The 25,308-nt window shown below is 39.8% G+C and overlaps 1 protein-coding gene across 1 annotated transcript in view; it reads left to right on the top strand.

Annotated features, from left to right (window-relative positions):
• Positions 1-25,308, top strand: part of IQGAP2 (IQ motif containing GTPase activating protein 2) — a 102,206-nt gene that overhangs the window by 40,583 nt on the left and 36,315 nt on the right. The window contains exons 2-12 of the mRNA XM_031062191.1: positions 1,792-1,948; positions 3,079-3,156; positions 4,881-4,957; positions 9,468-9,535; positions 9,899-10,012; positions 14,201-14,379; positions 14,966-15,053; positions 18,781-18,944; positions 19,482-19,642; positions 21,975-22,099; positions 24,086-24,249. Of these exons, the coding sequence (XP_030918051.1) occupies positions 1,792-1,948; positions 3,079-3,156; positions 4,881-4,957; positions 9,468-9,535; positions 9,899-10,012; positions 14,201-14,379; positions 14,966-15,053; positions 18,781-18,944; positions 19,482-19,642; positions 21,975-22,099; positions 24,086-24,249 (1,375 nt within the window). The remainder of the gene's footprint in view (positions 1-1,791; positions 1,949-3,078; positions 3,157-4,880; positions 4,958-9,467; positions 9,536-9,898; positions 10,013-14,200; positions 14,380-14,965; positions 15,054-18,780; positions 18,945-19,481; positions 19,643-21,974; positions 22,100-24,085; positions 24,250-25,308) is intronic.

Below are 25,308 nucleotides of genomic sequence, written 5' to 3'. Positions count from 1 at the left end.
CCTAATGCTTACCTCTACAATTCTTTTTCTAGAAGTCACATTCTAGGAAATAAATTCTATAGGAAAAGTTAACTGGCTCAGATAAAAATCGTATTTGCCTAGAAGTACACCTATGTATATTCTTCCTTGTCTTTTTTGGAGATGCCAAGTATGATGCCTTAGTGTATAAATCTATTTAGTTTCTAAAATGCCATTTTGGGACCCTTGGCATGGATCCATAACACGCAAACATGTAGTGCAGGATAAAGCTGGGAAACTCATTAGGAATATAATTCTCCTCTCTAAAGCTGCTTTTTTACAGCAGAATACAGTTCTCCTAATGACACTTGCTTAGTGCACTTCTGTGTGATACTGTGTTGGATTTATGGGTGTTGTTTTCCTAAAGAGCTATTTGGGTTGTCTGTGCTTCAGTGAAACAACTTTCATATGTCTTGTAACACATCCAAAAGTGGAATGGAGTAGAACACTTGTCTAGAGTTTTAATGTAAAACAAAATGATGTAGTGAGCTTTCTTCTTCTACATGGCGGAGTGAAAACTGGCTCGTTTCCAACCTGGCTCCAAGATTTCTGGTTTCTGAAGTCACACCTATGGAGGTGATGTTAGATTTGTAATGCTGTCTTGCTTACAGTGATGCTGCCTTAGTGACTGTAAGCAAAGTGAACTAATGTCTTCAACTTTATTCTTGCCCTTCAGCTTTCTTATTTGTATTGATATTAATGTCCTAAAAGCATGATAGTTTGACTAAGCAAATAAAAAACAACACTGTGAAGAACTAAGCAGATTCAAAGCTCTTGTAATGTGATTTAGCTGCTGGAAATAAGAATAATATCACAGGGCCAAAGCACTTAGACCACCAATGTAAGGAACTTCTGGTTCAGTGATTAAGAGACTAATCTTTCTTGGAAATGCTTTGGAAGCAATTTTTCTTGGCTACTCAATATAAACATACTGGATAATATGGTTTCATGTCTGTTATTTGCCTTCTGAACTGGTTATGTATTCAATTAATACTGTTTTCTGTCTAGCACCATGTCTATCACATCTTAAGTCTCAAACACATAACTAGTTTAGTTAAACTCAGAGTTTAGTTAATCCTCCAACCTAGGAGGATTTAGTCACTGTCACTAACAAGAAGCCATGTTTCTACCTGCTTACTGCCAGGCAGACCTCAAATGTGTAAATTTCCTAGGACTTTTCCACAGCACCCTCACTTATCCCTCCAGCACCAGTACTGCGTTTCATGGGTGAGAGTGGAGAGCTCCCATACAGGAGGAGGAGGATAATCTGCAGGAGTGCTCTGTACTGAGCTGGGCATTGCTTGAGGTTGTGTTGCACAGCACATTGGCTGCAGGAGCCTGCCTTGCCCAGAACTCTGCTGTCCTTGATGCTCACAAGGCTCAACACTGGCATAGAAATCACACAGGCTTTTTTAGATGCAAAGGTTAATAATACACTCCATGTTTTCTTCTAGTTTTCAGCTTTAATTACTGTTAATTCAAAAGCCTAGTACTGTTCAAAATATTTGAGTTAGACTCCCTGGGGAGACTTCAAAGACTCCCTGTGAATACTTCAAAGCATGCTGTTGCTTATTGATGGCTTACAATCACAGATAGGACCCTCTAATCATTTTGATATGCCATGTGAATGAATGTGAGAATTTTCTCCTTAGCCCTTGTCCTTTTCTGTTATAGTAACATTGTGGTGGTGACATTTAAAGTATGATAGCTGTAGGCAAAAGCTGTAACTCATATTAAAACCCAAATAACAATGTTTCTCAAATGTCTCTGTAGATGGATGGAGGTCTGCTTGGATGAAGAGCTGCCCCCAACTACGGAACTGGAAGAAGGCTTAAGAAATGGTGTTTACCTTGCCAAGCTTGCAAAATTCTTTGCACCTAATGTGGTGTCAGACAAAAAGATCTATGATGTGGAGCAGGCACGCTACAAGGTAATAACTTTCTCAGTTCTCTCACCAGGATGACAAAACCCAGCAATGTTTGTCTTCTAGCTCTTAAAGATTCCCAAGCATGGCTGGTTAGCTTTCTGTATCTTTATTTTAAGGCTGTAGGGACTAGATAGAAGATGCACAGCTGCAGGAAGCCTGTATGATAAATTAGAAATATTCTATCCTTAGAAAAAAATGTTTTGGTGTTGTTTCAAGTTTTTAAAGCTGCACAAATTACACTTCTGGCTCCATGGAAATCATGAGCTTTTCAACTGATAAAGTTATTTCTCATTAGGAATAGAAGTCAAAAGCAATTTGACAACTATTTCGAACTTTCTTCATTTTGTATGTTGAAATTCACTTCATTTGATCTCTGTGTTTGTTTTATCAGCTTTAACAACAAGAAGCCAAAATCAAGCTACCAGTAACTGAGCTTAGCTTGTTCCCTGTGCAGACTTTTGCTAGCTCCAAGAACCTCGATAATACAAACATATGTACACTCATGCACAGTAGTCCCACTATAGAATGCATTATCTCAACATGTAGAGGGGGCAGAAAATATTTATGGTTAAGAATTCCAGTTACATTTAAATATTTCTCTTGAAAATCTCAAAAACTTAAGGGATTCCTTTTTCCCTTTACCATAAAAGTTAACATTGAAAATAAAATAAATACTTTCCCACTGTATTCGTATGCTGCTTGTATAGGCTTTAGGGAGGGTCAGGTATTCAGGTAGAACTGAAGACTTCCAAGACTTCCTTATCTATTCTTCATGGTAGTGCTGAGCTGTGTCACAACTTCTGTGTTTTGGTTTCTTGTCTTTGACATCCAACCTCTACTCCCAAAGAATACTGAAGGACTGTACAAATTTCTACTTCAATCACAGTCCACCCTGATGGGTACAAATCTGGCTTATGTAACATGAAAGAATGAACTGAACTCAGTGTGGAGCTGTTTATGTGTTAGGATGCTTCATTAGCAAAATTGAAGCTGTTACACTTTGGTCTCTGGGTTCAAATAAGGGAAAACCCTGTGAACTCGACTTCAGGATATAAAACTGGGAAACAACAAGAGGATCAATAAGTAGAGAATTTTCTTAATGTGACTTTCATAATCTTCTATGTTCCCAACAGAGATCTGGCCTTCATTTTCGACACACCGACAACACTGTGCAGTGGTTAAGAGCAATGGAGTCCATTGGTCTGCCTAAGGTAAGCCTTTAAATTTCAGCAAAGAAATTTAAATAAAATCATTGGCTCAAATAATTGGCTCACTGAGATCCCCTTTCATTTGTTTGAGCATAAACAGTTCCTTATAGGAAGTCTAGAGGGAAGGGGTAATTCAAAAAACAAATCTGAGGAGAAGGTAATGTGGAAAGCAGGGGGAGTGTCAGTGCTGTGTTGCTGCTGGCAGTGCGTGTGGGCTGAGGCAGGGACACTAGCAGTGCTTGAGCTAGCTCAAACACTTGATATCTTACTGCTAGTACAGTCTCTGGGGGGGCCTAGAAAGAACATGGTTTAAAACAGAAAACTTAAATATTTGCTTCCTTTAGGTTACCTCTTCGCATCGTGCCTCTTGCTGCCTCCTCCTCTTACTGTATGTGCCAGTTTCTCTGCTTCTACCCTGTTTCCAGACTGTTCTTGCACCCTTCAGTGCATCTTCGTGACTGTGCTGCTGCTCTTCTTCCACCAGCTGCTTTCTTGGGTCACCTCTTATATTTACCTTCCTCCTTGTGGGTCTTCACATGTCATCTCCCCCCTCTGCTGCTGTTTCTGGGCACCAGTGAGTCTATTTTGGATGAAAATCCTTTAAGAAAGGGCTGTGTGCAAACACCTATGCTGCTTGTTTGTACATTGTGGCAGCCACACACAGGCCAAGGTGAGCAGTTCCCCACCCCAGGGTGCCTGAGGGCTGCCTGAGGCACTGTGGTCAGGCGGGATGCTCAGGCAGCTCCTTGAAGGGCTGAATGGACCAAGGGTCAGCTGCTGTAGGCAAACTCTCTGCAGGTGCCCATAACAAAAAGGGCACTCGTGACTGCCGTCAGAAATGCCAGAGAGGTGGGAAGGTGTCCTGCCCTTTCCAGGTCAGGCGTTTATTTTTCAGTTGAGTCCTTCAGCCCTCTGTTCAGCTGGCTGATTTCCACCCTGCCATCTCTCCTCTGAAAGATTGTGTTTCTGTCGCAAAGGATGGTCATGGCCAAAAGCTTTCCCAATTCTCCCTCACAAAGCTGTTTTGAGCAAATGATGAAGAGGGCACTGTGCTCCTGACTTATTCAGTCTGGTCCTATTAACCATGGGACAGTGCAGCCCCGAGTGACCAGCCGGGGCTGGAAGCATGCTGCCAACTCTCATGGTTAACTAAGTCTTTTTATTATATTTCTGTGGAGAAACAGTGTTTAGTGACTGGGACCAAGGCCAGGAACAAATTAGTGGTAGAACCAGAACTGGAACTTATGATGTGACTTCTTGGCTAAATTGCTTAATATTCCTCTCTCTAAATATCTTCCTTTGCAAATGATGTATTCACAAAGTTAAGGATGCTGGCAATTAGAATTATGCATTTTTAAACCATACTTGATAGGTTTGGTTTGTAATGAGGCTTTGCAAATTGTAACTGCATTCCAGATTTTGCATGTCTGTAGAGGACAAGCACTACTGGCTGAGCTTATGCCAAAGAACATTTTCTAAAAATCTTGTTGAAATGCTGCCTGCTCATCTTCCTTTTTCCCCCTCTTATTAAGTAGCTTTTATGCTTTTTTTAGCTGCTCTTTATGAAAACTACTGATTAAGTTAAAATAACATCAGAAGAGATGTGAGTCATGGCTGTATAAAAGTAACAGCTGAAATTCTGTAAATTTAAGGTATGGTTTTGCAGAGTAAATGTTTCTGCTCAGTCATAAGTCTTCTCTTTTAAGTACGGGCTCTTTGCTTTTTAGATCTTTTATCCAGAGACTACGGATGTCTATGATCGGAAAAACATCCCTAGGATGATATACTGCATTCACGCTCTAAGGTAACTGCTGACAGCTATAAAAGTCATAGTAACTGCCAAAGTTTGTAGTGTAAGTCTTGAAATGGTTTCAGCATAACCAGTGTATCAAAATCTGTCAGAATTTTCAAGTTCATTAGTTATAAGTTGGAGACGAAAGTTGAACTTTGTCAGGTCTATTGGACAAATAACTTTCAAAATAGAAATTAAGGACCACAGAATTTAGCACACACATCCCTCTCTCAATAGTACACCCCCTTGCAAAATTAACATACTATTTCAAAATACATACTTCAGCAGAAATCAAACAAATTAAGAGAAACTTAACAAAACATTAGTAAAACCACGGAGCAGACATGCTGATCAGAGTGAAAATAATGATGAACGGACATATTTCTGTGCCAAAACTGAAGCAACTAATTACTGTATTCTGTGGTAATTAATGTAAAAATGACACATTCTCAAAGACTTCAAAATTCTGAGCAACTTGACTTTTAATGTAAAGTCAGAGAGGCCTTGACTACACCACTGAAAGTAGTGATTAAAGTTTTTTTGTGTTCTGCCTTAAGGATTTTCTTTATGTTTAGCACAAAAACATCTGCCCTGTGCTGTCCCTGGTGTGAGGGGCAGTGTTGTTGGCAGACAGCTCCACCCTCCTGTGGCTTTTCTAGTTAATTTCTTGCACATAGAGACCTTTCCCTTTAAATATTTTTGGCACTAATCTTTCACAGAACAGAATTAACTTGCACTTTAAACTTTCTTCTCTGTTTCTAATGTTGTTCAAAGGCACATCAGCTGCTCCAGGGCTGTAAGACAGAAACTATTTAATACATGCTTTATTGAAGCTTCTTTAAAGTTAATCCTTGAAATGATGTGCCCACTCTTGCAGTCTGGGATGTGCACTCACTCCCAGTAAACAGGACTTATCACTAATGTTCACTGTATTTGCTTAACATGTCAAGTGTTCATGCTTGACAGCCCAGTATATTTTTGCCATCTTTGACAAGAGTTGCCTCTTGAAATTATTGTACTTGGTGTACTATTAACTAGAATTGACACCAGGACTATTTGAGGGTGGTACTTGCCTGTAACTTGGTAGTGCAGTCTGTTCTGACAGCAGGTGTCCTGTGTAAGCTTGAAGTGATTTCCTAAAGAGAATATGTGGGGCTACAACCAAACCAGGTCAGGCTGACTCAGGGGCTGTGTGCCCCCCACCCCCCAGCTGTGTTGTGGGCCAGCTCAAATGTTTTGCAGGAGGTGCAAGAACACATTTAATTTTAATATTTACTCTCTCATGTATATAGGACATTATTAACTCTGGATTTGAATACTATGTAAACAACAGCTCCATCAAATATCTTCTTAATGTCTGTTTTATCATTGCAATGGCAATACCTCTTATCCTGAACTGAGGTTTACAGTGGATTGACCTATGGTAAAAATTTTCCTTTCTCCATCTTGGCATGCTCCAGGATTTATGCAGTACCAGAATTAGTCTGTGTTGTCTCAGCTTTCACTTCCAAGTTTGTCCTCTTTAAATTACTTTTTCTTGATGCATATCAACACAAAGCTCCAGCTTTGTACGTGTGTACTTATGTTTTTGGGTTTTTTTTTAGTGCTATTATTTTAGAAATGGACTTTATGTCAAATGTGTCATGCCATACTGAAGGGGAATAGGCCTGGAATGCATTTATTTATTATGCTTTCCCATGAGATTGTAGGCCCCTGTGCCTGCATCCTGTGCAGGATGTAAGAGTAGAAGAAGCAATGATTGAGCTTTATTTCCATACCTTAAATGGTAAAACGCATGCCAGAAGTCCTTCACTTTAATCTTTCAAATAAACTTCAATCTCAATGTTGCATGTCACGTAAGCTACATTGCAAGCTGTTTGGGAAAGAATAGAATTAAGCACAGTGTGCTTTGCTTGGCCATCAGTGCTCCCAGGTGGATTGGCACCAGAGGAATGATGAGCTGTATCTGAAACCTATATTTGACATCTGAAATAATAATATTTTGCAGTAAAAGTCATTGGCTGTTTATTGTTTTGCTGATCTTTTGCTGCTAGAAGGCCTGAAGATAAATGGGTACTCTAAGCATGATGGTTTAAATATAGTTTTAGGGTATGTCCTGATTCAAGACTGAAGTTAGGACCATTGCACTTAAAGCATGTGGGATGACTTGAGCTGTCAAATACTACACTGCTCTGGCCAGGAAGGAGCTACTCAGCAAACATTTTCTTATATATTCCTGTTGAATGTAATTACCTCTTGCTTTTCTCTCACTGAAGCATCAATACTTGAAGTATTGACTGGGCTAAAGGCCAGGAAGAAAAGAATGGTAGAACTAGAACTTCTGCTTCTGACCTGAAAAATACAAAGGCATAGATTCAATTTCTTGCACCATTTTTTTGGTGAAAGCAGACTTGTGCTTGTTCCTGCACTAAATGAGGTTAAGAACAGATTCATTTAAATTAAGATGCTGAGTGATTCTTCATAAATAGCAGTGCTTGGAGATATTTTTTTCTCTGAAAAATTTAGTTTTCAAATTATCTTTGTGAGAAGATCAGTGCTATATCTACACAAACTATCCCTCTAGAAGCTGGACTGCTTCACAGCATTGTTTTCCTAGGAAGCAGCAGAATAACACACATGCTGTAAAAGAAAAAACATGCTATTTTCATATCTGTTTTTCACAGCATGTTATACATGAGCTAATTATAAAACAAGTCCTGGGAACATCTGCCTGATATGAGATGCAGTTCTCTGTGTGTGATGCTTTCTATTGAAAGGAGTTTCACCTAGGAACTCCTCTTTCTCCTTTGTTTTCCCCTTGCCCCTGGTGAATTCACTTTTCTTAACCATGGGGACCCCTGCTTTTGACTTTGTGTGTTTTCTGAGGTTCAAGTTACACAGCAAAAGCATTAAGCAAGCTGTTTCAAGTGAAATTATAGGTTAACTCAGGGAAGTGTCTTTGTGTTCTCTGCAAGACTCGAAGAACATTTTCAGCACCATCTGGTGGTTAATAAGTTTATCCAAACAAAAGAATATAGGAAATGCCACACATGGTTCAACATCCTTCTGGAAGTGCTGAACAGCAAAAGAAATATTCTTTGATGTTCATAGCACTCTTTTTTTCTTGTACCTTTTTATTGTGGTGACCCAAAAAAGAGTCAGCACCATCAACTGCTGATTTCCATAACTGTTTGTATGACACCCAGCATTTCAGACAGGATTGTGTCCCTGTCTCAAACTTGGAGCAAAATATTTCTTCACTCAGAGTGGAAGGCAGACCAGGGTAACAGAGGAACCCAGTTCCTAACTATAGTCTTCTAAAGTCTATGTGTTTTTTTCCCCCTGAAACAGCTAATTTACATTTTAGACAGATTTGAAATATAAGAATGGTTATCAGCAATGGTTTTGAGAAGCTGTAAAGGCAGACTGACCTACCTGAGATCCTTTACTGTGTTCATCCAGATGGGGGCAGGACAGAGGAGTAGCTGTGGCAGCATGGAAGATAAATGAGGATTCCACGTGCTCCTAAATACGTACAACAGCTACAAAATATGTGCTTTGAAATGGCAGCCCATAATTTGCTAGTAGCAAAAAATCCCCTCTACAACAAAACACAGAAGGGGAAATATGCTTCTCTAGAAACAAAACCCCTAAAACACAAAGCACATTTGCAATGAATGATGTTGGGGTGAAATAAGTTTGAAAAGAGGTGAAAAACAATCCTTTTGGAATAATGTGTTATTTAAGTATGGTTTTAAAAACCTATCTTTTTTTATTCTTTCTTGCTAAACTCATTTGTTTATTGAATTTCACTGATAAATTATAGAAACATCAGTCCTATGTAAATAAATACATGCCTTGTGTTTGGAAGCTACTGAGAAAATATGTATGTATTCAGCTGTTTTATTTCCAATAGCACCCCAGAGCTCTAGGAATGAGTGAAGGTATTTTTCATGCTATATTGAAATTAAAGTATTAGCTCTTGGATAGTACATTAAATCAACCTCCTTCATTTTCCAAGAGTAAAATAGCTAATGACATAAATATTTTGAGGTGGACTTACAGGTCTGTGTTCCTCTACCCTTAGTAAGAAGGGTGTCAGTGATTTATGTCTTCTTCTGTTAGTAATTACAGGGATGTAATTAATGCAAGTTAAACTAGAACATAGATCCAAAGATATAAGCTGTGCTAAAATGCTTTCAGATCTTGATTTCCCCTCAGTACTAGCTTTTGTATTTCTTTTCTGATCTTTCTGAGGTTTTCTTCTTGTTTATACATCCCCTCTGACCTGAGATACACTGACAGTGCCTCTCTCAGAGACGCTTCTTGGAAATTAAAGATTTCTCTTTCTGTAAGATTTAAAAATACAGCATAAAGAAAATTGAAGTGTCAATTTATTCTGTATTTCCACATGTAAGTCAAGGGTTAAAGGACAAGCTTCATAAAAGTGCTTTTCTTTTGTACAGAAAGCAAACTTCTCAACCACATGCAGAACTTTAAAGCCTAATTTTCTTCTTTGCAGTTTATATCTCTTCAAACTAGGACTAGCTCCACAGATCCAGGACCTTCTGGGAAAAGTAGACTTCACAGGTAAAAAAATACTTATCTAATCATATGTTAGATGGTTTTTTACACTGAAAATCTGCTAACATTGTACATATTGTGGCCTCTGTCCTCTGACAACATTGTTAAAACTGTTACAAATTAAACAGATGGGAGGCTGCACAGAAGGGAGGGAATTTTCATTGAATACTTGTCATATCTTAGAGTCCTTCAAAACAGGGAGGAAAACTGCTCAGAAGCCCTGGTCAGAAGCACTTTCAGAAACATTTTTGTAGGTATGGTTATTCATAGTGAAATTGTCATGCTTCTGTTCTGACAATATTTCCTTTTTTTTTTTTTTTTTTTTTTGGAATTTTTTCTTTTTTTTTTTTTATTTTCTGGTCTGAATAGAGGAAGAAATCAGCAACATGCGGAAGGAGCTAGAGAAATATGGTATACAGATGCCATCTTTCAGTAAAATTGGTGGGATTCTGGCCAGTGAATTATCAGTGGACGAAGCTGCCTGTAAGTGTGACTCCTGTTCTCTACCAAATGCTTTGACACAATGCTAACAACATATTTTCTGTGCTCTCATTCACTTAGTTTGCCACCTCTTAAGAGCTGGAAAGGAAGGCAAACACATTGTTTTCATTGTTACAAGGCCTCTTCAGAATTTGCGGTCTGAGTTTTTTTGGTATCTCCATTGGCCCATAGGAAGTGCTACCAAAAGCAAAGATTTCTCACAATATTTTGATGGTTTTGTTTTTTATGTTTAATGTTTTCTGGTAGGTAGCGCTCCTCTAGAATAATGAATTGACCTCTATGAGTGCCTCTGCACCTTATGATTACAATGAAGACAGCCATGGGAACATGGTGCCTTCTCTGTGCCTCCTCTTTTTATTTTTTGCCTTTTGCAGTTTTCCTAAAACACCCAAACAGATTGCTGTGAGGACAAGTCACTGTTCCAGACAGAGAACTCTCTCACATATGGTGTTGTATGTTTGGAACTTGCCTCCCTGGGTAGCTCTCAATCTGTCTGACCACTGGTGTGTGACCCATTGCGTGGTAGAACCCTGCTGGAGGGTAGGCCCTGCTGGACAATTAGGGTTCTTTTGAGTCTATCTTGAACAGCTTCCATTCAAAAACAGAATTTTTCTGCTGCTCATACCTACTCATGTGTAAGTCTTGGTGTTTTTCTCTGTATCACTTTTTTTTTATGTGAAATGAAGTGATACGTTACCAAAAAAAATTGCTTGAATTTAAATGATATGAAATCAAGTGCACTCCCTTAAACCAACGCTTGAACTCTAGTTATTTTAAGATCCTAGTCTTTTCAGAAAAGTAAGCTGAGGAACAGAAGGGTTGTCTTTGTTACTTTATTCAACCCTGCAAAGTGGCAAGCTGATTCATGATATTTACTTAGTGTGCTGAAATTTTCAGAGCCTAACTTAAAACACACTGGATGTTGATTCACATTGTTTGTGTTGTATATTTTGAAACCCGCTTAATATGTGCATGCTTCACCAAAGCTAGATCTTAAAATGCTGCTTTTTGAAGTGGCAGGAGTTTTTTAAGCAGGCTTTTAGATATTTAGTGACTACCAAGCACTTTTTCAGGGAGCTCCCTCCACTGAAGATGAAAGAGCTTCATCCCCCGAAGATCCTTCACTGAAAGCCTTATTATAATGTGTAGGGATTCCTTAAACTTGTGAAGTGTTTTCAATCTTAGCAAAGCAGGGTTTCCTGATGCCGGTTCTGTCCCTCTGAGCAAGGATTGTGCTGTAGATCACATGCTCTGCCCCACGACAGGAAACATCTGCTATGGGAACCCTCACACACTAGTGAGGTTGGATAATGGAGATCCTGCCAAAGGAAGGGGTCTACCATCCTTCTTCCTAAGTGGAGTATGCAAAAGGAGATGGAAAAGTGGAACAGCTGCTGATGACTCCTGCTCTGCTGCCAGCAATAGTATAAATGAGCATGGGAAGAATAAGTTGAGGTTTCACAGAGAGCTTATTCTGCAAGGAAACCTCTCTCTTATTCCAAGCTTCCAGCCTGCTCTTTCAAGTCCAGTCAGGCTTCTCATTGTTTCTCTTGGTATGTGGGTTCACATCTACCAACATCTGTTTGATTCTCTCCTAATCTTGAATGTATCTTTTGACTCTTTTTGCTAGCTCCATTTAGGTTACTGAAGCCTCTTACACATCTGTAGAAGAGATAACACCCTTACTATGTGTTTTGTTATATGAGGATGTTTGGATCATATATGTGTCTAAGGACAGTTTTCTTAGTCCCTTGGAGTGGATATGGATGTACACAGAACCACAGAGTGCCTCAAGCAGAGAGGGACCCATATGGACAATTGAGTCCAAGTTTCTGATCTGCACAGGATTACCTGAAACTAAACCATACAGCTAAGAACATTGTCTGGATGCTCCTTGGACTCTGTCAGGTTTGATGCTGTGACCATTTCCCTGGGGAGCCTGTTCCAGTGATTACCACCCTCTCAATGAAAAACCTTTTCTTCATGTTCAATGTGAACATTGTCTTTTCACAAAGTTCAGTGACAAATGAAACCAATGTGCTTGTCTGCTTGTATCTCCTCCACCATGCTAGCTGCTAAGTCAGTGCTAAGCCATGGATTATCCACCAACAGCTATGCAAGTTGCAGTAGCTGCCATCTCTGAGGGTGTATAGCTTCAATTGCCCCTGTTGAGTGTTGAGTGATACGATCTTTTGTCTGACTTCTCTAAATTTGTACAGTCCTTTTTTCCCAAAAACCTCAAATCTGCAGCATCTCTGCTTTCTTTCATAAAGTGAGAGAAATTAAAGTCTTTTAGACTCAGATATTTTGACCTACAGTTAAACTTAATCCAAATAACCTCTTTTTACTGCATGCTTTTCTCCACTTTAGCAGCACAATGCAGGGCCAAGTAGAAAGTAAGTTTTGACAAAGTAAGGAAAGATGGTCATTGTGTTTTCCCTTCACACATCTCCTTGGTGGCATGAAAGGAAATCCTAGGCAAGCTGCTGTGCTGATAAATGGGGAGCTGCAATGTTCCTCCTTCGGGATATGACCTAGATACACAGTCTGTAAAATATTTGAGATTAATGTGCCACCAGACAGGCACTGGGGTCTCTTTGTGGCATGAAGGCCCAGATGTAAAATGCAGCTGTAGTGCAAGTCCATCGTCCAGACTGATCTTAGGGCCAAATGTATTCAGGGAGTAACTGGGAGGGGTGTGTTAGCTACGACTCTACATCTAATTCAGCTATTAGTGGTTTTGAATTTGTACACTCATGCAAATTTACTGTGTGAAAAAGCATGAGATTTTGTGACTCTTAAATTCTTGGAGCCAACTATTTGTTTAGTAGATGAAGTTTATTTCTCAAAGGAAAGGCTTAACACTTGAGCTGATCAGTGTCTGTGGTGTGTTCGTTCTATGGCACTCTTGTCCCTTTTTCCTGTGTTTTGAGGACCCTGCAAAGCCTGCTGGATGTTTTTTGCCTCTGTTTGAACTCTGCTGTTTTGTGGCTTTGCAGGTGACAGGAGGAGGGACCATTACATCAGGGTGTCTCATGTGCCTAGGGGGTCATGGAGATCTTGATGTACAAAGATCCATCTCAGGGAGGCTCAAATGTGATGTGCAGGGCTGCATTCTGCTTGTGGGGGAAGGGTCTTAAATGTGTTTTTCCAGAGGATAAGTTTAATGGAGCTTCAGTTTTCTTATTCTTGTGCAGCATATCTCAGATATACTCAGTTTAGACAGTACTCTTATATGGAGACACACAGCTTTAAGATAAGAACTACCAAAAATACTTTCAATTCCTACATGTAATTACCTTCTAAATAAAATAGGACTTGATGATAAAATATAAATCATGTTTTATTTTCAGTCAGTAAAATATTAACCATATCATGGTTTAACCTCAGCCAGCAGCCAAGCCCCACACGGTCCCTCACTCATTCCCCAACCAGCAAGATCAGACAGGTAAAAGCTGGAGAACTCACGGGCTAAGAAAAAGACAATTTGATAGGAAATGCAAAGGCCACACACACAAGCAAAACAAACCAAAGAATTAATTCAGTGCTTCCCATGAGCAGGCAGGTGTTCAGCCATCTCCAGGAGAGCCAGGCCCCATCACATGTCACAGTGACTTGGGAAGACACACTCCATTACTCCAAATGTCCCCCTCTTCCTTCTCCTCCCCACTTTATATACTGAGCTTGGTGCCACATGGTCTGGAATAGCCCTTTGGTCAGTTTGGGTCACCTGCCCTGGCTCTGTGTCCTCCCAGCCTGCCAAGCACCCCCAGTCCCCTCACCAGTGTGGCTGTACCAAAAGCAGAAAAGGCCTTGGCTCTGTGCAAGCCCTGCTCAGCAATAACAGAAACATCTCTGTATTATCAACCCTGTGTTCAGCACAAATCCAAAACACAGCCCCATAGCAGCCACTGAGAAGAAAATCAACTCTGCCCTATCTGAAACCAGCACCTCCCTGTTTGGGGGAAGGGTGAGCATGGAACAGACAGCAATGTGCCACCTTTGAGTAAACACAAGGTTCTGCAGTCTAGAGGAAAAATGGTGTGGAATGTTCAAATCTGTAAATTATTGAACATAAATCCAACACTCCTTTCAAATAAATCAGAAGAAACAGTGACAGCTTTGACTTTTTTTGCTTCCTGAAGTTTAGGACTGTGCTTTCAATTTTAGTGCATGCAGCTGTAATAGCAATCAACGAAGCTGTGGAGAAGGGAATAGCCGAGCAAACCATCGTGACACTGAGGAATCCAAATGCAATGTTGCTCAGCGTGGATGAGGAACTGGCGCAGGACTATCAGAATGAGCTCTTTGATGCTAAAAGGAAGAAAGAATCAAATGCAAGACTCAAGGTAGTGGTGTTTTATTTGTACTCCTAGTACACATGTTTCTTCATGTTTCTTGTCGTGCTATAGCATTGTTATTGCTCTAAAAATTAACTTAATTTTTAAAATTATTACAATTGGGAAGAAACCATCACTTTTAAGATAACTAAGAGAAATAATGGTAATGAAATAAGCTAAAAGCCAATTTTATAAGAATATGATTGCTATGAGCATGATGCAGCTTAACTTTGCCCAAAGGCTAAATATACCAGATGACTAAATAGTAAAAAAACCTAGTTTTCTTCCATTAATTGCTTTAGAAAAAACAAATCTACTGCTTAAAAAGTTGTAAACACAATAATACCCTTCTTTGAGTATAAAGTATAACCTCTGCTATAGATATTTAATGTGAAATTATTTGCTGTGTTCTTTTACATGAGAGCTAATGGTCTCTATGACAAAGTGCCAATTTCCTCAGTTCACTTAGTCAACAAATTGCTTTACAAATACATTCAGCAAATGCTTCAGCTGATGCAGTTTTAATGACTTTGGCTAATAGCTTTTCTCTCTGAGAACTGTTTTGTGTGAACTAGCAACAATTTTGTTTTCTTAGAATGGCACAATTTCTGATGAAGAGAGAGATGTCTACGAGGAGTTGCTGACACAAGCTGAGATTCAAGGCAATATCAATAAAATAAACAGTAAGCTATTCTGGATCCTCGTGGCAGTGTGCACAAAATATGTCATCTCTCAGATGCCAGCGGAATGCAACTAGAGTCCACCTGAACAAACAAAATATTTCTTTGGAAACTTGTAAAATACGCACAAGTGGCTAATATCTGTCTACAACTGTTTTTGTCATGCTATTCCTTCTCTACTAATCTTTGCGGGGGGAGGGGCTAATTTCTGTTTGTGGTTTTCGCTGTAAGGATTCCTCAGTTCAGAATCAAATCCTTTATTGCCTGCTCTGTTTCTTTACGTTCTTTTCGTGTGCAGTATACTGTAAATTTTGACCCCCTCTTCTATATAGACCCAAAATTAATTCATAGACTTTTGCTTAGCTGTGGTTGAACTGCTTCCACCCAGGCTCACACAGACAGAGACTGCCTTTGTAGGATTGGACGTGAAAGAGGTAATTCTCTGCTAGATAAAGATTGCCACCCTAGCTGGCTTTTACAAAAAGTGAGATGCTGACAGCAATGGACTTCTTTTCCCCAGGAAAGCTGTATTTGCTGTTTATAGGCATTGTTTTCCTTTCAGTTCACATAGCTTTAGTCCAAGTGAATGAGGCTATTGATCGGCAAGATGAAGGGGCACTGATGGCAGGCTTGAACCGCCCTGCTCTGAGCCTACTTGAAGTTCTGCCGCAAAATTCCTCATGGTACCTATTGCAATTGTGTGATTCTAAAGAACAGAAAATGCAGGTAATCGAATTGAACAGGTACTACATGTCAGTTTGCACTTTTTAGCTGGTTTTAATCCAGAGAGAAATTGTCTTTACTCTGCCTTTCTGCATCATTTATGAAAAGTTTTATAAAGATTTGAGAATAATTGATGTATTAATCAACACCAAAGAGCTGCATTTGCTCTAAAGAGCATGGTATCCTTCTGAGTATTTACTAACTAAGATATAAGAAGAAAATTTAAGGCATAACATGCAGCCCCTAATATTTTGTTTCCAAAGTGAGTGATAACTTGAGTACAAATAAAAGTAATATTGAATCATTGACATTAAAATAAAGTGCCAATTGGGTTTTAAGGAGAAAATCTATTAATTTAAGTAAGATTAAAATCACAGGAAAAGATTAATGCTGTGTTTACTGAGCCTTGTATTTGATGCACAGGTGATAGTACAAGCAAATTCCAGTGTACCATTGCCAGACTTATCCCTTATCTCCTATAAAACAAAAGCATAATCAAACCTTATTTTTCTGATCTGTTAGATAGCAGGCATTCCAAATATGCTCGACAAAAGTGAAATACAGAAAGAAGTTAGTGTTGCCAATGCGGAAGCTGAGGCTCACAAGCTTAGTGAGTAACTGTTTTAATACTCTTTACCATCACCATATAATTATGTTAAGATAATTGAGTCCACCATTTCTTGCACATAAACAAGGTTTCTCAAACTGAAACCATATGTGTTGCATTTTACACTCATAATCTTTCTTCTCAGTGTCACAATTGCCAAGTCACCAATCTGTGCTCCATTGGATGTACTCTTATTGAGATAAATGAGATCTGAGCTACTGGCAATCACAGCAGCAAAAAACTGAAAACTTGATGGCTTGAACAAATATTTATTAGTGCAGTATTAATACTCATTTGCAAGCAATGACCATACTTGTAGAATTAAGACGGAGGAATATTTTTCACATTGCAGGGAAAAAATTTTCTCACTTTTAGACACACGTTATCTAAATCTAACCTATTCTTAGTCTGTTAAGAATGCCACACAACACAAGTAAAACATATATAGTTAAAGGGGATCTAAATTTGCAGTGCATGTGTTGCTGCTTTTGACTGGAAACTTCTTTGCTAGGAAGTTAACCTTTAATTGATCTGCTGTCATTTCATACTGCATTTGGGCATGGCTGTTTTGTCTCTGGTACTGTATTCAATGCTTTGAAATCCAGGCTGACTGCTTCTGTGATGCACCTTAAAGGCTATATTATGAGGTCAGATTCAGTCAGAAGATAAATTTGGCTTTATACCTTAAATGTTAGCCTGTTTCAGATTAATTAGCCATGGTGAAGAGTACTTTCTCTGAAAGAGTTACCTCTTGATAAAGGGAAGAAGATGTGATGTGTGAAAAGCAATCTGGAGAGTAACTTACCTCTTCTGTTTGGCTTGAGAAGAAAAAAAATAGTGGCTTTTGTTATAGGACTATGAGCAATGTAAAATATGCTTTGCAATTTGCATGCTGGGTTTCAAAACTAGAAGTCAGTAGTTTGGTTATTGGCTGCAGAACTAGTCTAGTCCATTTGTGGACCTTGACTCCTTTCCTCTTTACTTTTTTCTTTAAAAAAGCATGAATGCATGCTGTAGCTGTGAGAGCCTTTCCTGGTTTCTAACTTTAGGAATAGCCAATAGAGACAGTCTTTGGGGACAAGGTGGCCCCATATGACTATGCTTCAGAGAAAATTACACGAGAGGTGAGGGGCTTTTTTTAGGTGGGCCTGGCCAGAAGGTTTTCAAAGACTTTGTTTTGTGTAATAAGCTCTGAGTGTTGCTGTATACATGAACTGTGGATGGTGTCTTCTGTACAAGCAATCTTGTCTCAGATTTGGGCAATCAGTGGTAACTAAAAATGTTCCCTTGGTTACAGTACACAGAAAAGCCATGTGATAAGGTAGAGGAGTGGGGCTTATTGGTGGAAAAGGCATTTGCATAACTGCTATTCTTCAGCTAGCCACATGTGCTCTAACCTTCAAGGCTGCTTCCCTTTCTGCCAGACCAGAGTGGTGCCTTGTACAATGTGTTCCTGGGTGTGTCCTGGCCTGGCTTTCTTCAGAGATGGCTCCTCCAGGTGTGCAGTTATGGTGCCAGTGACTAAGCTGAGGGATGTTGTAATTCTTCTGCAGCTGCCCAAGTGGGGAGTGTTTTTCAGCATTTTTCTGCTGGGCTTCAAACCCCTGACAAAGTCAGTCCAGCAAACAGCAAAACAGGCAAATTGTTTAGGTACTGAAAATGTTTACACTCGTACCCTCACATTCTTCTATTTGCCTGTTTAAATTAAAATCTGGGCTGTAGCAGAGGGATTCATTTCTAGGTGGCAGTGCCTGTAAGGACTGATCTTCCACACTGGCAGAAAAGCAAACAGGTGTTGGCATGTAGAGGAAGTTCTAGAAACCATAGCATGTGGTTTTTCATCTGTTCAGCTACTAATTTTCTGGCAGAAAATCCCACTCCTCTAATACATTTGGCTGATTTCCACCAGGCCTCCTGAAATGGATACTAATAATGCTGTTGGTGCTTCAGGTACTGGCCTGTTTTAGCTAGCTCAGTTAGATCCTACCAAAGGAAGAGGTGAGAAAGGAAATGTGGTGCAGAAGGAAGGGAGCATTTGGGGTGAAGCAAAACTGAGGTGCTGACAGACACAGCAGTACTTGCTGCAAGCACACCCAGGAGGAGTTTGATCTTTCTCTGTGCTAGGGTGGGGTCAGCTCCTTGTTTTGTGTTAGAGGTGCAATAAGTAGTCTCTCATTTCTAGAATTCCAGAAATTTTAAAGTCCTCCAGTCAATTATTTGCTCAACACCTTTGAACAGAGACGGTTTTTGCAACATTCAGCAGTCATCATTTCACAAAAATGTTTTTTTCTCTTATGACAGAAAATTATATTCTTTGAAATAACCTAGTTGTCATCTACATGGCATGAAGAGCAAACAGCATACGAAAATTAATAAGCTTTTTTCCCTACTGTTCTTTAGAACTTATAGCGGTTGACAATATCAATACAGCAATTCGTAACTGTGATCCTAGTAAAACACTGGTTGCACTGATGAAACCCGAGGCACAGCTGCCTGTTGTTCACTCATTTGCTGCTGCTGTCTATCAAACTGAGCTGTTCAACCTCCAACAACAGAATGCTGTGGTAAGAGTGAAAAGCTTACAACCTGCTCGTTGATGTTGTGTAGCCAGACCATGAAAGAGCACAAACATAGCATGTTGTTGTGTAAAATCAGACATAATTCTCTTGCCATGGTGTTATCTATTGCATGCATCACTTTGGTTGAAAAGGCAGTATTTAATTGCATAGTTTGTTTCTTGCCACACTTCAGTCTGGCTGAGCTCTTGTGTTGCAACAAATCAAGTGACTTTTTTTAATTGTTGCATGCTCTTAATGAGGACTAACTGGTTTATATACTGTGTAGAAAAGTAATCTCCTGTTATGAGTAGGATCAGAAGAGACGAGATTGTGGGGCAAAAGAAGGAGAGGGAGACTGGATGGAACATAGAAACTCACTGAGCTCCATCACCACTGTTGTGTCAGTCTGGCATGCCTGTGACCAGGAAAATTTCCAGGCTTCTTAGATCAAGCCCATCTCCTTGATGGTATCTAGAGTGTGTAACTCAAATCTGTTACACTGCTTATTTAGCTTCCTGACTGCAGTACATTATTGTCCTACAGAACTACCTGGCACATGATGAACTATCTATTGCAGTAGAAATGTTGTCAGCTGTTGTGTTGCTAAACCAGACCTTGGAAAATAAGGACATCCTAATGATAAAAAATCATCTCAGAAACCCATGCCTTGGCTTCAATAATCTGGAAGAGGAAAACTTGCAACGGTAAAGGTTCATTTTGTCTTGTCTGGATGAGACTTGGCAACTTCTGAACAAAATAAGTAGGCTTTTTTTTGGGTGGGCTGTCCTGTGTTGTGGCTGTGAAGTTGAAAGAGCTGCAATATAAACATTTGTGGTTTAAATTAATAAGGAAGAGTGTGACAATTGTTGTACTAGTTGAATCTAAATATAAGCAATAACACAGCCTTGAAGGCTGTAGACTTTCCACGCAACTGTGTGAGTTGCAGGGAAAATATCCTCAGAAAGCAAACATGAAGATCTTACAAGGATTTTTGCAGACACTAAAAGGTGAAACAACTGTAGCTGGAAACTGTTAATCGCTAACCATTCTGCAATTCCGAAAGATGGTCTTTGGAATGAGATAGTGTTTAATGCCTCACGGTCCAGGTGATCTCTTGAGCCATGGCCAAGCCCTTTTCTGCTTGCTAGATGAGTGAATAAAGTGTTGCGGCATGCACCTATGTTCAGCATTACATCATAGCCTTCACTTGGCTGCCAGCTGCTTGCCCTGCCACTTGCCTGACTTACCACAGACACGCTGTTACTGCAGTTGCTCTCTTGTCTATCAATAAAAAATCAGGCAACACAAGAGACCTATGCCCCCAGCATGCAAGGGAGACCACGGGAATGTGGACCAGTTCCTGTCTCTCAACACAGGTGGTAGAAGGCTCCACATGCTTCTGGAAGGCATTAGTAGGCAAAAGGGACCACAGAAGCTGAAGATATTCACTAGGTTGTCTGGGGACATGAATCTGAGAGTGGCCCTTGCTGGGTGTCTCAAAGCCAGAAGGAAGGCAGACAGATTAGGAATAAGAGGCCAGTGTTTTGGTGAGAGAGAGAAGAATGACATAAAATGGAGCAAAACTAATCTGCTACTTTGACTCTGCTGATGTGAGGCAGCGCTTGTAAGCAAGAGAAGCAATGTTATAAATATGCAGGAATGGCCCCAAAGTGTCCCAAGTGCAGCATTTCTGGTGATGTTTCTGACCCAATCTTTATGTTACACCGTCAGTGAACACAGATGAAACAGGTAGGCATTAGCTGGACTTGACAACTAAATAAATTTTTATTATGCCATTATGTTAACCTGTGCTGCCAACTATATGTTGAATATCGCAGGAAGCTTTGACTTGCACAGCACCAGAAGAGATAGAGTAGAAATAGAAAAACTTCATTGAGGGAGATGCTGCCCAATGGCTTTCTATCAGAAGAGATGGACTTGTTTGGAATGCATTTTCTGGAAGAGAGAATTTAGGGGAAATATGTCATAGGTCTCCAAAACTGTGAATGTTGTGGAGAAGGTTAATAGAATCAGTTATTAGATTTTAGTAGCTCTAGTTGTTTGGGGATTTTTGAGAATTTAATAAAGTAAATATTGGACCCTATCAAATATAAAGTTTAATTGTTTTTTAAAAAGCTGACATCTCACAAAACCCGTAGTGGGGCTAATTCTTCAATAATACATAAGATTTTAAAATAGAGCAGGTAAATTAAGGGAGTGTAGGCTTGTTTGCAACAATTAAAGTGATACACAGTCTCCAGCTCCAGAAACCCTTAAACACAGGCTACTAGATGCTGGAAAGACAAATCAGATCAGGAAATTATGAATCTCTTCTGGTTTTTTTTTTTCTGCCAGGCATTCATTTCTCAGGCTTCTGATGGAAATAAAAGATATGTATTTTATCTGAGATACTGTAGTAGTTCTATGCTTGATTTGGAAATACGAAAATTATTTAACTTATATACATGTGAATTTGAGCTACTATGAAGTAGTGCAAATGTTGAGTACTGTGAAGCTCATCTGACCTGTGAGCTTTCTAGGAAGAGTAGACAAAGGCTACAGAGTCTGTGCTTGGATGATCTTGAGTTGTGGGAAAAGGGTCATAATTTTTGTTTTTTAGTCCCTTGCCCACGGTTCATCATCTTCCTCATGGAGGTAGCAGGAGATGCTACTACCTGATACTACTACAAGAAGGCAACAACAGCTTTCTAGAGCAAGAAGCCGACTAATTTTCCCCACATTTATCTGTTGCACCACATAGAAAGTTGTATGTGTGTGTACGTATTGCCATCATGCCATATAACCAAGAAAAGATCTCTGAATTACAGGGCCATTTCTTCAGATCCTGAAATGCATGTGTAGAACAGGCAACTTGCATGTGTGTATAATTTCTGCCAAGAGCTGAGTTTGTCTGAAATTGAGTCATTGGAAAAAAAAATACTAGTCACTAAATGATGGATGATACATCTGACTAATTCTTTATGGCACTTTATCTTATATATGAAATACACTTATGCATTTTATATCTTCTTATAGTTATGCTGATACACTATTGTCTATTAAGTCAGAGGCTTCATCTCAAGGCCAAGATTATTTAAGCTGGAATGATATCCAGAACTGCATTGACATGGTTAATATGCAAATTCAAGAAGAAAATGAAAGTAAGTAATTCTTCCTCCACATTGCCCGCAGAGGTTGTAGTCAGGTCTTTGGTATGTAAATTTATGAACTGAGTGGCCTCCTTCAGACACTCCTGAAAAGAGAAGGGCATTTAAAATTTTTGAAAGCCTGATGATCTTTGACTGTCCTTGAAATGTTCCTGTTTGTTTCAGACGACTGAAGGATATCACAGGCTGCCTGCCTTCTGCAGTGTTAAAAATGCTGTGGTTCTGCCTGCTTGGCAGTATCTTCCAGCCCTGGATGGTCTCACTTTGGGGATTTTGCAGTTGTAAGCAAAGAGCATATTGGGAGATAGGGGAGGAAATTACAGGTGATGTTCCGTTGAAAAGTGTGTTTTAATGTGTAAATGATTCCAAGTGATTGCTTTTCACAAAGGAGTCAGTAAGCAGTTAGACAATGCAAATATCTGTCTTGCTCTCCCTTTGGGTAACTTGATTTCCTGTCAGACAAGGAGCTTCTTTTGCCCATGTGTTTTCAAGTGAATGGATTTAGAGTTTATTTTTGAAGTTGAAGGTAACTGTTTTGCCATAAGAGGATGGTGTTATATTAAATGTGATAGCTGGTCATTTGGACCTCAAAAAAGCTAAAGCACCAAATTCTTCCACTGTATGTTGAAATTTGAGACTATCAAGTTGTGCCAAATTTGCTGGAGCAGGAAGAGGCAGCTTTCAGACTGCCTGCCATTTTGGAAGCAGTCTCAGTGCACTTTGAGAGCCTTTGTAAGACACAGGCTGCTCCTGTCCTTCCTGGACTGCCATTAGTGTCCTGCATGCTGCTGTTTCATACTGGTAAGGGAAATTTTATATTGCAGAATTTCTAAAACTGGCTGGGTAATTTCTTCCTAAATCTAGTCCAGTGGTTGCCATGGATCTTCACAGCTTACTTGCCCTGTGTACCCTCTGACAAGGTGGGGTGCTAAGCAGTTTATTTGACTGGCAGAGTCACTTTTTTGTCTGAACCTCTGCACTTGCAGTAGCAGTGAAAGTCTTCAGTACCAAAATAGCTGCTCTTGCTCTCAGTGACACTGACCTCTGCCTGGGAACGTTTAGAGAGGACAGATGGGCAGAGAGAAGAGGAAGAAGGGAGGCCTCTGTTTCTTTAAGCAAGTCCCATATCTGCATTGTCCCTCTTTTGGACCACCTTGGAAAAATTGCTCATTCCCCAAGCCTTATGATGACCTGTATCTGTGACTTCACCAGGTCTGGTGGGTCTAGAGACACTTGTGGAGGGACAATCCACTGGGAGCAGGCATGTCATCCCTCACAGGTGATGGTGAAACCCTTGACGCCTTTCTGTGGTCCCCTTTAGGGACTACAAGCAGTGCATTTCAGTACTGTTTAGGGGCAGGAGGAAATGGATTTGAAACCGTTGGGCCCAGTCTGAAGAAAATGAGTTAAGGTTTTATTAAATACATTTGGCCTTACTTCCTGACTGAAGTACTGAGTGCCACTGGTCAGCATTGTGAGGTTGGTTATTTCCAGAGAAATTACAAGAAATGAGGTTAAGTTGCTATGTAATGCTGTAGCTGGGAGTACAGTATATATGTATTTGTCCAAATCAGGGTTTCAACTAATGCGGTCTGAAATCACTTGAAAATAAAAGTTTCATCACTGTAAGCCAATATCTTAAACATATGAATATGTGACACCCATTTTTTTCTTAAGCTTCATGTAGGTGCTTCTTCCCAGAAAATAGAAGTATCTGTTTTCCCTTTTTTGCCAAGGATAATTTTGATTTTTAGGAAGAGTTTTATCCAAATATATCAATAACTGTGATAGGAATGATAGTTGTATAGCATCAAATGAATATAAGAGCAAAAATAATTTAAAATCAGCTGCTGTTGCTGCCTCTGCTTCTTGTTTTGTGATTTTTCTGTTCTTCATGTTACTGCTTTGTTTGTCTGTGATATCCCAAAAGTTGCAACTTTCTTTGATAAGTGGGTCTTTAGTAACTTTTCTGTTTCATAGGAATCATTGCAATTGGACACATTAATGAAGCAGTTGACCAAGGAAATCCTGAGAAAACTCTAGAAGCCCTGCTGTTGCCCACAGCCAAGCTGCAAGATGTGAGACCAGTAAATGCAAGGCATTATCAGGATGTTCTGCACCATGCCAAAGCACAAAAATGCAAGGTTAGAATTTTTACTGTTCTCTGTGAGAAGTGAAATGCCAATTCTTTTCACTTGCTTCTGTGTCCCTGTCCTGGTACTCTGATGTTTGCATTGTTGTTACCCAGTGAGGTTGTAAATAGGTGAGTGACAACAAACTGGCACTAAGTAATTTTGCACTATGACTTGTTCTGACTGGCAAAATGGATTAATTCTCATTGTATTAAAATGAAGACGTTTTCTGCATATGTCTTGCTACTGTTGTAATCTCATTTATTTTAATTCTTCTAGGTTGCTGCAGCTATTACAAAATACGGGCAGCAGCAATTCTCATTTAGGAATTTGTATAGGGATACAGTTACAGGACTGTGTCAGGGAGTAGGGATGGAAAGTGAGGTTTTTGCCAGAAAGAAGTCACAACTGTGGTGTATTTAACAAATCTTTTGGAAGTATTTTGAGGAGTCTCCCTTGCTTATGTTGTTTTATTGTAGTGGAGTTTTGTACATATTTCTTTATCATGCAGCTTTATCATGAAATAACAAGCTGATGGTCTTGCACATGCCTTCAGTTAAAACCTATTTCAGCTGGATGTTGCTATCTGCTTCCCCAAAAGCAGTGGCCTGGTTAGCATTACAGCTCAGGGAAGCATAAACGAAGATGAGCCTAGCAGCTTGCAGGATGTGACTGAAGGTTAGCTAAAACTACTAGCACAGCACTTAAAATGCCCAGTGTCTGGAAAACACAATTAAAATTCACACAGTGTATCTCTGCGGTAACATGGTGAGCTGGGGAAAGTCTGCAAACTTTGGCTTGTAAAGAGTCTTCCAGCATTTGTGTCACCTCACCTGGGGTACCTGCTGTGAAATCATGCTGTCAGAACTTCTGAAAGGTGTTTGCACAAATCAATTTCTCACCAGGGTTCCCAGGTAAGGGCTGGTTTCACTGAGCCCTCAGTGCTGAAAAGCCTTCTCTCTCACCATGTGTGCTGGGGCGGGTTTCATGCATTCTGACCTCACGGGTCCTGGGTAGGCTGGGGTCAGTGTTTGTGCACAGTGAGGGTGCTGGCTGCACAGTGCTGACCCA

Source organism: Geospiza fortis, unplaced genomic scaffold (genome assembly GCF_000277835.1).
Source record: "Geospiza fortis unplaced genomic scaffold, GeoFor_1.0 scaffold201, whole genome shotgun sequence".
Lineage (NCBI taxonomy): Eukaryota > Metazoa > Chordata > Aves > Passeriformes > Thraupidae > Geospiza > Geospiza fortis.
This window is presented reverse-complemented; position numbering and strand designations above follow the sequence as displayed.